Raw genomic sequence first — 15,888 nt, 5'->3', positions numbered from 1 at the left:
CAGTTATGATATGACATCACTTGGGGAGCATGTGAAGCATTTACTGTTACTGGAAAGTGTGAAGAGTTAGCTAGTGAAGAAAGAAACTTGGGACTCTATGAAGAACATACTTAATGATCTTTAACAGCTTACGTAAATCATGGCACATAGGTATGATAATCACAGCAATAGCAAATACATTCAGGATAGTTACGTTTGTTGAAATTTGTCAGCATGTGACTACAATATAACTGTGCTGTGAATAATTCTGATAATTGTCAGTAAATGCCTACCATAAATGTAGCTGCACACAATCATGGTTAGTGATAGCAGTATAATGTTGTTTGTCATGTCCCCCTTAACATATTTGTATGTTAATAAGGGGACATTTTTTCCTCAATAGACATTTGTATGTTAATAAGGGGACATTTTTTCCTCAATAGACAGACTCCTGATGTAATCTACACATTTTTTAAAAGGAAGGTAGGAAGAAATCCATGGATTGATCATGTTATTGATCCAAAGACATTTAATATGTTTTTCTTCCTGAAGAGACTTTTAGGTGTACTCCTTATCACTCTTTCCCAAGGATATTTCTGCTTTTGATTTATTGTTTTTTTCCTGGGTATTTGGCTAGGATAGAGTTAATTTTCCTCCTAGTGGCTGGTAAGGTGCTGCGTTTTGGACTTAGGATAAGAATAGTGTTGATAACATGCTGACGGTTTAATTGTTGCAGAACGATATTTTGTAGACATTCGTAGTAGTAGTGCTATTATCACTATTATTTTCCTTTCTTTTCTGTCCTAATAAACTATCTCACACAACACACGACACACAAGCATTCATTTTAATTTATTTTTTTTAATTCTCTCCCCCATCCCATGGGGCGTGGTGCTGTGTGGTGCTTAGCTTCTAGCTGGGTTAAACCACAACTAAACTTTGGTGCTTCACTCTCCTTTTTCACTGTCCAGAAGGTGCCATGGTCCTTCTGCATGACTTGTGTGGCAAAGTGCTTAATGACAACTAGTTTCAGCCACAACGAATAATTATCTTTTACAGCTAAAGGAGGAAACGGCCTGTAGTATCCTTACTGCATAAAAGTGTAAGGCCTATGCTGCTTCCTACTGACATCTCTCCAAGTTTGAGAGAGAAACACTACTGTGACTCTGACCTAAAAGAAACCTTGTAAAAATGCATTTAGGCATTATGGTGCCCAGCACTGCAGCATGCAAAAGTGTCATTGCCTGAAACATGCTAAGATATGTCTGCCCCCTGTTTTGATAATAAACCGCATACATTCCCAATGAATGGTATATATGTAAACTGAAAAGCTAAGGTCAAATGAAGCACAATGCAGGTAATGGAAATCCTACACAAATTTTTATTTAATTCAGATGTTGACAGAATTCCAGATCCCTCCTTACTTCTGTATTTTTTTGATACGCAGTGCTATGAGAAGGCCTGTTAAATCTACTACTTCCATTTTAATGTGTTCACCTGGGGAGCACAAGACAACTAATCCCATTCTTGTTTCATTGCGGTCATTTGGGAACTCTTCTCTAGTATGTTCATAGGCAGGTCTACTGTGTACAGTTAGCTGAAATCATTAAGTTGTTCTGTCCAACTCTTCCTTTTGTTCCAAGGAATAAAAATAAAGACATTATCCACTATTCTTACTATACGCATTAATGATGCTTAAAGAGAGACTCCATCTCTTGCCTTCCTCTATACCATACCACCTTGATTCCACCTATTCATTCATCCACCTAGTAAGTCTGATGCTTCAGTTTCTGTTGTATACTCTATTAATTATAAACCACAAGGAAATCATTCCAGTGATCTTATTTCAAAGCCACCAGACAGCCATGCTAGCAGTCGAAATACTTATGTCATGGTGTCATGGATGCATCCATCCCTCCTAAATTTCCTTAAAATACTTAAATATAGGCAGGAGAGATGAGGATGCAATTCATCTCTCCCTGAACACCAAAAACACATTAGATAAACCTTTCCTAAGACATTAATTCATAATCTCAACACCTATATAGTCTACTTTAGCCATCTCCATCAGGACAGGCATGGTAAACAACATTAGATGTGAAGACTTCCTACTTGCATGATGTTTCTCCCTATCATCACGTACACCCATCGTCACAAATGTTAGTCTAGCTAAACATGACAGACAATGAGATGAAGTTCAACAGGTATAAGTGCCAAGTGCTGCACTTTGGTCACAACAACCCCATGCAAAGAATACAGGCCTGAACAGAATGGCTGGAAAGCTGTGCAGAGGAAAAGGATCTGGGTGTGCTGGTCAATGCTCGCCTGAACTAGAGCTGCCATTGTGCCCATGCATCCTGGCATCCTGGATTGTGTCATGAATCACCCCAGCCAGCAGGACCACGGAGGTGATCGTCACCCTGTACTCTGCTGTGGTGAGGCCACACCTCGAGTACTGTATTCAGGTTTGGGCCCCTCACTACAAGAAGGACATTGAGGCCCTGGAGTGTGTCCAGAGAAGCGCTATGAAGCTGGTGAAGGGTCTGGTCAAAAGTCCAGAGTGTGTGGCTGAGGGAACTGGGGTTGTTTAGTCTGGAGAAGAGGATCCCAGGGGAGACCTTATTGTTTGGAACATCATAAATACAACCTCAACAAACTTTATTATTACCTTCCTGTCATAACAAGGGATGATGACCACGGGAGCTAAGCTACAAGGAGATACATTCTTTAACAACCAGAGAGCATTCTAGAAATAATAAAAAGAATAAGCCAAAACGATACCTAAACCAAAACATATGCACATGGCTTGAGCCGGTGCTTGTGAAGCCACTTGTGGCTGAGGAGTCGTTAGGGCAGGAGCAGTATCATAGCTTGTGTCTTTGGTTGTGAGGTGGCACAGACTGCATAGGTGCTGGAGATATCTGCTGCTGGTCTTCCTGCTCACTTCTATCATTTCTTCAGTTCTTTGATGGGCTTTGTGTTAGGGCACTTGAAATAAGGAAACGGGCAGTCTTCTTATCAAAGGAATTCATGACGAGGAAAGGGGGATTCTTGGGAGAAAGGAGGATGAATAGGCTGTAACATGGTAATTTCAGGTTGGACTGGTAAAGAAATCTCTGCTCTCTGAACTGATCTCTTTTCTGCATAAGGTTCACCTCTGCATTAAACACTGCTCTCAGCAACCGTTTGCCCTCTGTTCCAACCAGCCACATTTGCATAGCTGGAGTCTGTTTGTTGTCAATGCCAAAATGACTGAAAAGGAGACAAGAACCGGTGCTGTAAGAGACTGCTTCACTGTGGTGCTCCTCTGCTCTGGGTCAGCTTAATTTTCATGAAGATGCAGCTATCATGGGCGATGGAAATGGGAGTGAGCTGACAGGTACAGGGGCTGAGGGAGTTTTGCCTTCCTGAAGCCAAGTCTGTTACAGAAGCAATGTAATAATTGTCTATTTTTAATTGACAATAAATAAGAGTAATCTTCCCCAAATCAGGTCTGTTTTGCCTGTTGCAGTAATGGGTAAGCCATCTCTCTCTCTTTCCCGCAGCCTCCAAGATTACGTATACCTGTGCACAGTGCACAGTGAAAGAACAAGAGTCACGGCTGAAACAAGGAAACCTCCACTGGACAGAAGGAAATTACACATCACAATGAAAATGGTGAAGCACGGGCAGTGCCCAGAGAAGCTGGGGGATCCCCATACTTGAAGATATCCAAGCTTATGTAGATAAAGTCATGACCAACCTTGTCCATCTTGGAAGTTAGCTTGCTTTTAGCAGGAGACTGGACCTCCAGGGGTGCTTTCCAACCTCATTTTCTCTATGGTACGACTATGTTCTTGCTGCTCTTTAAACTCTCAGAAGTGTTTTCCCAGAAGGTATTTGGCAGATTTCGATACCAAATTGGTCCCTGAGGTTTGACTCAGTGAGGAAGTACAACAGTGTATAATACTGACAGCATTATAAGAAGGAGCTCAGAAGTGGAAATTTCTTTGCTGGAAGTCAGACTACATAGAGGAGAAACATCAGAATTAGACTTCTTTTTGAAGCGTCCTGGCTTGCTGTGGATATATTGGTAACTCTTTGGAGCACTTCTTAGAGACTGGGTGTGATTGTTTTGGAGATAGGGAAAGAAGAAATGGATAAGGGCTTGGAAAACTGACTGGCTCATTTTTAAAACTCAAGTAAAAGCTTTGAGATGTTACTGAGGGAGTCTCTGGTTTTAAGGGACCAAGCTCAGCTTCCAGATAATGTCTGTCCATCTGTGGTATTAAAAAAGGATGTCCTATACTTTATGTGATAATGTGGGGGAAGAGGGTGTTCTATTTGCATGTGTGCTTTTTTTTATTTTGTGTGTGTGTGTGTGTTTTGTGTCTTTTTTTGTTTGTTTGGAGAAACAGCCATGAGATGCAGCTAATAAACGCCCATGTTTTGCTGACACCAAGTGCACCAAAGGAGAAAGAACTGATGGAAGTAGTGTGATCAGGATAGTCATAGTGTTCTCACTCAGATTTACCCTTTTCTTGAATATTTTGTAAGTTGCACTTGAAAAGAGAAAATCAGATGGCAAATTTGGTATGGGCTATGTGTTGTCTAAGATGTGCTTGCCTTCCCCGGAAACTCATGTTGGTACTCCTTTTAATCATTCAGAAATAGCTGAAGTGAGTCTGAAATGAGTGTGAAACCAGATTCAAAGACACAAGATAAAATCTGGGAGATCTGAGTGCAAAACTAGCTCCACATCTCTTTTTAGGGCTAACAGGCTTGGTATCTGGGAGAGAAGGGAGGGAGAGTGCAGCTGAAATGCCATAGATAGTATCTGGTAAGCCTGCAAGAAAACAGCGTGGTTGAGTTGAAGGGCATCATCCAAGGTTTTGAGGCTCCCCTTCACTTCCACAGAGTAATGGCAACCACAGTGGTGACTGCTACAGTAATATAGTACAGTAGTGCATTAGACACAGTGCATTGGACAAAGTACCTGTCTGAGTTTAGGGCAGGATGGTGTAGTGTGGCAGGATACTTGGAGACAGGTGCCACAAAGAAGAAACCATCAGCATCAGAGTTAATGCATTGGAGCTATAGTGCTGAGGTTAAATGAAAAGTAAACAGATTTTTTTTCCTGTACTTTCCCCCTTCTCCCTCTTTTACTTTTGCTTAGTGTGGTATCCATCCATTCCTTGGTGCATTTTCCCTTTGCTCAGTGGTAACCAGCTCTACAAACCTGTCTTTGGAGCACTGCTCCCATCTATCCAGCCTTTTCTTTGTAAAGTCTCTTTCCCTCTCTCTTTGCCTTTTAGCTCCTTATAACTGCAGCAAGTTCATTTTCTGCAATACTACTTTATCCATCACTACTGTGTCTAATCTGCTTCAGTCTCTGTCTACCGTTGATGGGGAATAAACACTGTCATTACCATTCAAACATTCATAGTCCCAAGGTCAAAAACAGTTCCCGCACATGTAGCCTTCTCAACTGTCCTGAGAGGGGACCCATATGTGTTGCCTGAACTGGAATGAGGACTAGGCATTACAAAAGGTGCTTGGGACCCTATCTACCTGAAAAAGATTGTTTAAATGTAGTTACTGCGGCTGCTCCAGTCTCTCCCAGGGGGTTACTTACTGGTATCTCCCTTATATGTTAACAAAACCATATTGACTTGTGTCCTGTTGTTTTCCACTAGTTCTCAAAACAGGTCTTTTCTTGTTCTGCTAGCAATGAAGATTCAATGAACCACACAACAGTAGTGGAATTTGTCCTCTTGGGGCTGACCAACAGCCGCCATTTGGAGATCATCCTCTTTCTGATTCTGGTGATTGCCTACTTCTTGATCCTGTTTGGAAACATTACTGTCATCAGCATCACTCTAGTGGACCATTTTCTTCAGACTCCAATGTACTTCTTCCTCAGGAATTTTGCCATTTTGGAAATCACATTCACCTCCACATTCATTCCTAGCACCCTCTACAGCCTTCTGACAGAGAGGAAAATAATTTCCCTGCCTGGCTGTTTTCTTCAGATGCTGCTTTTCTTTTGCTTGGGTACCTGCACTTTTTTCCACGTGGCGGCAATGTCCTTTGATCGGTATGTTGCGATCTGCCGCCCCTTGCATTACACGACTATTATGAACAACAGATTTTGCTTCCAACTGGTCCTGGCTTGCTGGGCAGTGAGTTTTCTCCTGATGTCTCCTCCCATCATTATGATTGCCCAGTTGCCTTTCTGTGGTCCCAATGTCCTGAACCACTTTTACTGTGATACTTCACAGTTGTTGCAGCTGTCCTGCACAGACACGTGGTTCATCGAAGGACTGCTGTTTATCCTATCAATTATCATTGTGCCAGGCACCTTAACAATAACTGTCATTTCATATGGTTGCATTATTATCACCATCCTACATATGCCATCTTCCTCAGGAAGGAAGAAAACATTTTCCACTTGCTCAGCTCACCTTGTGGTGGTGACTGTATTTTACAGCACGTCTATTTACAGGTATAACCGCACAGCACAACGGGGTGGGCAGGGCTCTGACAAAGTTCTTTCTTTCTTCTTCTCTGTGGTGACTCAGATGCTTAACCCATACATCTACTCACTCAGGAACAATCAAGTCAAACGAGCGTTGAAGGAGAGCATGTCAAAGGCATTTTCTAGCTCCCGGAGGCAACCATGAGAGCTGGAGTAGACCCTCCAAGTGACTGCATTGTTGCCCAGATGCATCAGCATTGTGCAAATGAATTAAAGACTCTGAATTCAAACGGTTTATGTTTTATAAATGTTACATAGTACCTTTTTCTGTTAGAAACCCAGACATTCCAACACAGGCAGGGTCTTCTAGTCCACCAGTACCTGCACTTGGGTTTGCCTGTGCGTTCTTTCCACTCGGTTCTGGTGGGTTAGCCTTGGCTAACAACCAAATCTGCTCCCAGCTGCCCAGTGTAGGGCAGAAGAATTTCTTCCTTATATTTAATCTAAAGCTACCCTCTTTTGCTTTAAAGCCACTCCCCCGTGCACTTTCTCTGCACTCGCTGATAAAGAGATCATAACAATGTGTAACAACCACTGTGATGTAACATATAGACAAGTTAACACACTGTGTTGTTTGTATGTTTGAGGGTTGTTGTTTTTTTGTTTGTTTGTTTGTTTTTGTTGTTGTTTTGTTTTGTTTTTGGTGGTGGAGGTGGGGATGGTGCTTTTTTGTTTGTTTATTTGGTTTTTGAGATATTTTTCCTGTTTGGTTCTTTAAATACAGCTAGGTGAGAAGGTAGATTTATGTTTGCCCTAACAAGAGCTGAATCCTTTTGGACTGGTAACATCAGTAATTTCTCCTGTAAAGCTTGTTTACTGTCTTTACATTTCTTAGCCAGTGGATTTGGTTATCTTTACTGACTTTGATATATCTTCTTTTTCTTTGTATGTTACTTCTATGGATAAGGATAAGGGAATGGCCAACAGGGCATACATCCTACTGGGGGTCTGTTATAGAACAAGAGCCAAACAAGGATGAAGAGACAGATGAGGTGTTCTATAAGCAGCTGGCAGATGTTGTGCAATCACCAGCACTTCTTCTCATGGGGGAATTTAACTCCACGGACGTATGCTGGAAATACAATACAGCCCTGAGGAAGCAGTCTAGAAGATTCCTGGAGTGCGTGGAAAATAGCTTCCTGACTCAGGTGGCTAGTGAGCCTAACAGAGGGGTTTCCCAGCTAGACCTACTGTTCACAAACATAGAAGAACTTCTGTAGTCAGACCAATTATCCTCGGGGTATTAAGCCTCCTGACCTAGAAGTCTGGAATGAGGAGTAGAAGAACCCCCACACACAGTACATTTGGAAACAGTTACAGAATAACACAGAATCACAGAATCGTAGGAGTTGGAAGGGACCTCAAGAGATCATTGGGTCCAAACTGCCTGCCAAAGCAGGTTCCCTAGAGCAGGTTGCCCAGGTAGGTGTCCAGATGGGCCTTGAATATCTCCAAGAAGGAGATTCCACAACCTCCCTGGGCAGCCTGTTGCAGTGCTCCATCACCCTCACCGTGAAGAAGTTCTCTTGCGTATATTTGTGGACCTTCCTGTGATCCATTTTGTGGCCATTGCCCCTTGTCCTGTCCTCAAAACCACTGAACAGAGGTTGCCCAAATCCCTCTGTCTCCCACGCTTAGGATATTTGTAAACATTATTAAGACCCCTCTCAGTCTTTTCTCCAGGCTAAACAGACCTTTGTCTCTCAGTCTTTCCTCATAGGGAAGATGCTCCAGGCCCTGTATGATTTTTGTGGACCTCCACTGGACTTTTCAGAGGAGATCTCTGTCTTTTTAAGCAGTTAGAGACCTGCTGCTCCACCTGGACTGTCACAAGTCCATGGCGCCAGATGGGATCCATCTGAGGGTGCTTGAGGGAGTTGGCGGATGTGATTGCTGGGATGCTTTCCATCATCTATCAGCAGACATGGTCATCTGGAGAAGTCCCAGATGACTGAGACTTGCTAATTCAATGCCCTTAAAACTACAGGTATGTCACCCTGACCTCACTGCCAGGAAGGGTGGTGGAACAGGTCATCTTGAATGCAATCCCACGGCATATGTGCGACAGCCAGGGAATCAGGCCGAGTCAGCATGTATTCATGAAATGCAAGTCCTGCCTCACCAACCTCATCTCCTTCCATGGCTTGGACAGGTACACTCTTTGCTGGGTTAAAAACTGATCAGGCCCAGAGAGTGGGGCTAGCTTTATTGCCATCTGCGACTAGGCAAGGCTTGGTCAGCTTTTTTTTGTATGGAGTGGAACTTGGTTCTCATGCTTTCACTTGGTAGCATTAGGACAGGACCTAATGTTTTCCCTGTGAAAGCCTTAAGGCATCTGTAGAACCAAGTTGTCTAAGCAAGGATTCAGCTGAATCCCCCCATACATCTCCAGTTTTACATTTCTGCTTCCTACAGGCTTTGAAGCTGCTGCGGGTTAGCATTTATGACAGGCAGGAAGCTCCTTTCTATGCAGCCAGCTCAGTGCCTTGTTTGCTGGTGCATTTGATTCATGTCATTGCCATCTCAGCTGGAATACCAGCACATGCTGGTGAACCTGCAGAGTGCATTTGTAGTTCAAAACCTAGTGCTGTTCATATGAGGATGTCCCTGGAGACAGGGATAAGGGTTGGGGAGAAGAGGGCCAGCTGATGTTGGGATTCAACCCCAACCCGCTTTTTGCTGTTATACCCACAGGCTATTACCGCCCTAGCCCCACAGCTGAGTATACTGAGGATAGCCCTGGAGGGAATTTTGACTTCTTCTCACGCCTGGTGAGCTCCTGGGAAGCTGCAGCTGTCATCCCTGATGGTCCAACTCGTGGTGTTCTGGTGAGATCTGGTAAGACAGGACATCATGCGTGTCTGGAGTGGCTGTGCTTTGGAGCTGGGGCAGGAGGGGAAGGGGTGGGAGAAGTGCATCAGATTATGTATCTTGTCTTGTTGGGGTGCAGTCCCAGGTCCATCCCTCTAAGGATTGTCTCCTGGCTGTAGGTCTGGGGCTGGAGAGGGCCCCTGTCTCACTCTGTTCTTTCCACAGGTGTAGTGCTGGGCCGAGGTGGTGGCGCAATCTCTCAGATGCTCTGGCCATTCTGGCTAGGACTGGGAAGCCCCATAGGGTCTGGGCACCAGCCATTCCTGTGGATCCACATTCAGGACCTGGCTGGGATCATATGTCATGCCCTGGAGAATGAGTGCCTGCAAGGGGTCTTTAATGGTGTCTCCCCATCTTCTCCTGAAACCTCCAACAGCACCTTCACTCAGGAGTTTGCTGCAGCCCTGGGACGCCCAGCCCTACTGCCAGTGCCTGCCTGGGCCGTGCGAGCTGTCTTTGGGGTCGAGCGGGCTGTTATGTTGTTGGAGGGCCAGAAAGTGGTACCAAAGCGCACCCTGGAGAGCGGCTACCATTTCATCTTTCCTGACCTTTCTGCAGCTTTGAAGGACATTGTGGCTTGAGCATTCCTTGTTCAGGCTGTTTAGGGCCTTGTTTTTGTGGTTCCCTGGCTCATATACCTTTCCTTGGGTGAAAGAGGGTGTCTTTTCCTGTTCTGTCTTCTTTTGTGCATCTCCAGCTTAGGAGACATCCTTCCTATTTCCAACTGCAATCTCCACATCACCTGCTTTTGGTGAAGGGCACGGACCTCTTTAAGGATTATGACTGCTGAATCTGCCATCTCTTTTCCACAGCATGTATGAGAGCTGCTCACAGAGCACCTTGGGGGAAGGATGTCTCTGCCCCCTGCAAAAGAGGTATGGTAGCAGGGAAGATTTTCAGGTGTTGTAACTCTTCTCCATGTTACTGGAAGTCCCTCTTCCTGTTTTTCCCAATGTCTTTCACCACATGATCACAAGAGACTTAGTTACGCTCTTCCGTTTTGCTTGTCTCAATCTGATAATAAATTGTAATTAATTAATTGTAAGCTTGTAATTAAGCTAGGAGGGGATCCATTTGAGGGGATACAGAGAGTGATGGATATGGGTGACTTGGAGACCTTGCCTTCTCCTTTTTTTCAGGTAGATTCATGCTAGAGCAAAGGTGTCAGAACCTCCAGCTGACTTGGCCTGAGCATCGTGCCCCTACAGGTGGATTTGCAGGATTCCATAGTACACAAGGGTTTTCATTCATAGGTTTTCCTGCTTTATGACAAGTGTGGGGTTATTCTGGGTCGTGCCTGCGTGCACAAGGGGAAGGGTCTGGGGTGCCTGCGAGCACAGTGGGGGGGGTCCTGGGTTCCTGGGTGGGACGCTTTGGCACTATATAAGATACTGTCACGCAGCAATAAATTGGCTTACGGCACAGAACGCTGGTCGTTGTGTCCGTTTGTCCCGGGGTTTTTGGTCGGGGTATCCAACAACGAGTTACTACAAATCACTGCTAGCACGTACACATGTGTTTAATAACACAAGTATATTTATCGAGCAATTATGAATTATTATCAGGAAAACAAGTGTGTGTGTATTTATTTGTATGTGTTTATATATAAAAAGTCAACAGCAGTAGTCAGTAATAAAGCAGTAAGCATATATACTAATATTACAGTTTATTACAAACAATGCTAGTGAAATAGCAAGCATTCTCATTATTGGTTACTTATAGACACATACATATATTCAAAACATAACCAGTGCCACTAGCTAACAAATCAATCCCCAAAGTGGGGATCAAGCTGTCTTCAAAGTGGTCTAACTAGGAAGACCACCCTCAGAAAGGGGTTAGTAAAGAAAGCTGACTTTAGAAAAGTCCATTTTCAACTTGACAGTTTTATTTTGCCAAACGGTATGCAGAAGATAGTTAAATGAGGGGATAAACAGCAACAACAAAGTAAATCCTACTTCACAGGCAACTATATTTGGTTATTTAGAGCGTGCTACAGATGGTGTTACATAAGGACTGAGGACACTGTGACCTGTACAAGCACACGGAGGAGAATAAAGTGGTCAGGTAGTCATAGGTTCACCAAGGGAACATCACACTTGACTAAGCCAATAGCCTTCTATGATGGAATGACTAGCTGGGTGGATGAGTGGAGAGCAGTGGATGATGTCTACCTTGATATCAGTAAGGCTTTTGACTCTCTCCCATAACGTACTTGTAGGCAAGCTCAGGATGTATGGGGTGGATGAGTGGACAGTGAGGTACACTGGCTGGATGGAAGAGCTCAGAGGGTTGTGATCAGTGACACTGAGTCTAGTTGGAGGCCTGTAGCTAGTGGTGTCCTCCAGGGGTCCGTATCAAGTCCAGTCCTGTTCAATTTATTCATCAATGACCCGGTTGGTGGAATAGAGCGCACCTCAGCGAGATGCAGCTGTTGTCAGTGAGTTTGCTGACAACACAAAGTTCAGAAGAGTGGCTGATATCCCAGAGAGCTGTGCTGCCATTCAGAGGGACCTTGGCAGGCTGGAGCCTGTCAAGGTTGAACATCATGAAGTTCAACAAGGGCAAGTTCAGGGTCCTGCACCAATGGAGGAATAACCCAAGGTGCCAGTACAGGTTGGGAGCTGACCTGCTAGAAAACAGGCCTGCAGAGAAGGATCTGGGAGTCCTGGTAGACAGCAAGTTAACTGAGCCAGCTATGTGCCCTTGTGGCCAAGAAGGCCAACGGTATCCTGGGGTGCATTAGGAAGAGTGTTGCTAGCAGGCTGAGGGAGGTGATCCTCCTCCTCTACTCAGCCCTGGTGAGGCCTCACCTGGAGTATTGCATCCAGTTATAGAAGGGGGACATAGAGCTCCTGGAGCAAGTCCAGCAGAAGGCTACAAAGATGATGAGGGGAGTGGAGTACCTCTCATATGAGGAGAAGCTGAGAGAGCTGGGTCTCTTTAGCTTGGAGAAGACTGAGAGTGGGTATTATTTCAATGAGTACAAATACCTGAAGGGAGGGTGTCAAGAGCATGGGGTCAGATTCTTTTCAGTGGTGCCTCGCAACAGGACAAGAGACAACGGGCACAAGTTGAAACACAGAAATTTTCAGATATTGAGGAACATTTTTTTTACCGTGAGGGTGACAGACCACTGGAACAGGTTGCCCAGAGAGGTTGTGGATTCTCTTTCTTTGGATAAATTCAAAACCTGCCTAGATGCCATCCCATGCAATGTGCTCTAGGTGATACTGCTTGGCAGGGGGGCCAGACCAGATGATCTCAAGAGGTCCCTTCCAACCTCAGCCATTCTGTGATTCTGTACACTGTAGTGCAGTGCCTTCTTGCATATTAGTGGAGACTTTGTGGATGGAGCTATGTTTAGCATATTCTGCATCTACATTGTCTATGAAGTACACACTCCAGTAAGAAAACCATGTTCTCTGAAATCCTGGTTTTTCAACAAAAGGAATTAATTTTTCTCAACAAGGAATTATTTGGCCAATTCTACTTGAGAGGCAAAACAAGAGGTAAATTACAGGGCAAGTAAGGGCCAAGACAGAAAAAACGGCACAGTTTATTTCAACTCAAAGTAGAAACTGTGTTGGCTGAATCTCTCCCTAGAAATGCCTTTTGCAGGAATCCATAGGATTCTATGTTGCAGATGCCTATAACTGTATAGATAAACACTACAATCAATGTGTGGTGAGGTACTGGAACAGGTTGCCCTGGAAAGTTGTGAATTTCCCATCCCTGGAAGTGTTCAAGGACAGGTTGGATGGGGCTTTGAGCAACTTGGTCTAGAGGGTGGCATCCCTGCCCATGGCAGAGGGTTTGAAGTTAGATGATCTTTAAGCTCTCTTCCAATCCAAATATATGATTCTATGCCTCCCATAAGACCATGACGACATTGCCTTTGATTTTCACTTAACAATTTCAGTGGACCAGCTATGTTGGATGAGAAGCAAAAGCCTGCCTACAAACTAGATGATCCAGCAGTATACACAATGTCCCTTTGTGAGGAAGCAATCAACTCATTCAAAGGCAGCGATGGAAGAGGGGAGGCAGTCGTGCCTCCAGGGAGGCAGCATCAACGTTCAAAGTTCAACTATAAACTGAAATCTTGAATTAACATGCTTGCAACCGTTTTGACTCTCTGCATCAGAATCTCAAGTCCATTAATAATTCTAGAAAGTCTCAACACCTACCAGATTATTTCTCAAAAAATAAAAAAAAAAAAAAAGAAAAAAAGGAAAGAAAATAAGAAAGATTTTTAAGAGTAACTTCATAGCACAACTGATCTGATTCCTTTACACAGCTTGGTTCTCCTCTAAATGATTCCATTCAGTAATTAGTATCACCCTATGGCTTTTTTGATGGAAGAAAATTTCTTAAAGATTACTGATTATATATTATGCTCTTACATAATGTACATCATGGAGTTGCTCCTAAGAGAACTTTATTAACAAACAAAACAACAACAGCAACAAAAACAGTTTTATTTACTTCAAAATACTTAACTATTTCTTTATTATATTTTTCCACACGTAAGAATGTATTTGGTGACCAGCTTCCACACTGAGCTTCTGATCTCCTTGTTACACAGGGTATAGATTATGGGATTAGTCAGGGGGAAGATGACTGTATGGAAAAGAGCAACAACCTTTTCCATTGGGACAGCTTGGAAGGGTAAGACATAGATATACATAGCTGGGCCACACATGACAAAAACCACAATGATGTGGGAAACACAGGTGGAGGCAATTTTGCTCTTTGCCTTGGAGGGCTGTGTCCGGAGCTTCAGCAGCAGGACAGCGTAGGAGATGAGCAGAAGTGCAGAACACATGACAATGACAACTCCATTGTTGAGAAATATCAAAAGTTCCACTATGTGAGTATCAGCACAGGCCAATTTAACCAGCTGATGGACATCACAGAAGAAGTTGTCCAGGATGTTGGGGCCACAGAAGGGGAGAGCAATGGTAAGAGCAAATAGAGTGATGCCATGGATGAAGCCCCCTGCCCATGAAGCTCCAACCAGGACATAGCACGCTGCCTTGTTCACAAGCCTGGTGTAGTGAAAAGGTTTGCAAATGGCTACATAACGGTCATAGGCCATGGCCACGAGCAGGAAAGCTTCAGCTGCTCCCAGGAAGTGGAGGAAGAAAAGCTGGGCCATGCAAGCATTATAGCAGATTGTCTTCTGGTGTGAGAAAAAGTCAGCCAACATTTTAGGTGGGGTCACGCAACAGTAACAGATGTCCAAGAATGCCAAATTGGCCAGGAAAAAATACATGGGTGTTCCCAGTTGGGACTCTCCTTGAATTGTGAGAATGATAAGGACGTTGCCTGGGAGAATTATCATATAGAACAGCAGGAAGAAGAAGAAGAGAATCATCTGGACTTTGTGGGTTTGAGAAAATCCTAACAGAACAAACTCTTTAACTACTGTGTTGTTCTCATACTCCATTTGGACTCTGTAAAACCCTGAAAAACAGTAATCAAAGAAAAATGAACAAATACCAGTGTAAATATACTAAAATATTTAATCAACTTCAGGTATACTTAGACTGCCTAATAAGCACATCCTTTGACCATTGCCTAGTTTTAAGGCACTTCTTATGGTGAAATACTTGAAAGCTAGTGATTGAGATTCCCATTAACCTGGGCATTGTACTGGAAATATAAACTGAAAACATCCACACGTCATCAGGTATTCCACATTTTCTCTACACCCCGTGAACGGGCACCAGGATTAAGCGTAAGTCATAAAGTATCAGTCCAGTCTCCTATAGTAAGCTATTTTTTGTGGTTTACAGTGTAATTGTCTATCTGAACTACTCCTGTATACATCCTTTCCAAATGACAAAAGTAGGCCCTTCCAGGGTACTATACAATTCATTCTAATGTAGAAAGTCAAACAAGTCTAGATGAATTGCACTCCAATAACTCAGTAAACCTAACAATCACATCCACGGATTATGAAAGAAAGCTAAGTATAGATCACTCATATCTGAAGTGTATTACAATTGAACAATTTAAAATCACTTTACAGTCAATGATATCCATACAACCAGCCCAAGGAATAAAGAATTCCATCATAATTTTTTTCAATTCAAGCACTTTTTAAAAGAATATATTTTCCTCAATTGTCTTTCAAGGGAGCCGAGATCACATACTGACTTCCATCTTTCCTCAAAGAAATCCCTCAGCAGTGTCTAATTTTCCAAAGAAATCATCAGACCATTGGAACCATGAAGAAAATTCAATTATCTAAATATCTCTCTGAAATTAATCCACCAAGAATTGACTTGAAGAGAGATTTTGAAAACATATTGAGCTTTTCCATGGAATGTGTCAAGTCATTTAAATTTCCATACATTTTGAATGAAATTGTGGATTTCAACTCCTCTCTCACAAAGACAGACATTAAAAAAAAAAAAAAAAAAAAAAAGAACTGTCAACTTTAGTTAAATAGAAAGACTTGTAAAATAAGTTCTGTCATTCCTCCCAATTCCAGTTCTGTTTCTTCTGCGTCA

General features: G+C 43.3%; 3 protein-coding genes across 4 annotated transcripts; 2 read left to right on the top strand and 1 right to left on the bottom strand.

The window, feature by feature from the left end:
- Positions 1-5,699: 5,699 nt before the first annotated feature.
- Positions 5,700-6,641, top strand: LOC137844396 (olfactory receptor 6E1-like). Its single transcript, XM_068660753.1, has one exon. The coding sequence runs from the start codon at positions 5,700-5,702 to the stop codon at positions 6,639-6,641; it is 942 nt and encodes a 313-aa protein (XP_068516854.1).
- Positions 6,642-8,827: 2,186 nt separating this feature from the next.
- On the top strand, positions 8,828-10,794 carry LOC137844577 (epimerase family protein SDR39U1-like). Of its 2 annotated transcripts, XR_011089941.1 has the most exons (3): positions 8,828-9,334; positions 9,533-10,242; positions 10,507-10,794. XR_011089941.1 is itself a non-coding variant. In XM_068661048.1 (2 exons), the coding sequence occupies exons 1-2, from the start codon at positions 9,145-9,147 to the stop codon at positions 9,946-9,948; spliced, it is 606 nt and encodes a 201-aa protein (XP_068517149.1). In that variant the 5' UTR covers positions 8,828-9,144; the 3' UTR covers positions 9,949-10,794. The 2 variants fall into 2 exon arrangements, 1 of the variants encoding a protein (XP_068517149.1); XM_068661048.1 differs by having other exon boundaries at positions 9,533-10,794.
- Positions 10,795-12,992: 2,198 nt separating this feature from the next.
- On the bottom strand, positions 12,993-14,955 carry LOC137844564 (olfactory receptor 4N5-like). Its single transcript, XM_068661031.1, has one exon. It carries the CDS (start codon positions 14,817-14,819, stop codon positions 13,881-13,883), a length of 939 nt encoding a protein of 312 aa, XP_068517132.1. The 5' UTR covers positions 14,820-14,955; the 3' UTR covers positions 12,993-13,880.
- Between the last annotated feature and the right edge of the window lie 933 nt (positions 14,956-15,888).

The sequence above is a fragment of the Anas acuta genome, chromosome 25 (genome assembly GCF_963932015.1).
Source record: "Anas acuta chromosome 25, bAnaAcu1.1, whole genome shotgun sequence".
Lineage (NCBI taxonomy): Eukaryota > Metazoa > Chordata > Aves > Anseriformes > Anatidae > Anas > Anas acuta.
The sequence above is the reverse complement of the archived record's forward strand: the minus strand, read 5'-3'. Positions and strand labels throughout refer to the sequence as shown.

Coding starts and splice junctions, on each gene's coding strand:
- LOC137844396 (XM_068660753.1), top strand. CDS start 5,700: ATGAACCACACAACAGTAGTGGAATTTGTCCTCTTGGGGCTGACCAAC.
- LOC137844577 (XM_068661048.1), top strand. CDS start 9,145: ATGTTGGGATTCAACCCCAACCCGCTTTTTGCTGTTATACCCACAGGC. Junction 9,335..9,532: donor TGGTGTTCTGGTGAGATCTG/GTAAGACAGGAC, acceptor TTCTTTCCACAG/GTGTAGTGCTGGGCCGAGGT.
- LOC137844564 (XM_068661031.1), bottom strand. CDS start 14,819: ATGGAGTATGAGAACAACACAGTAGTTAAAGAGTTTGTTCTGTTAGGA.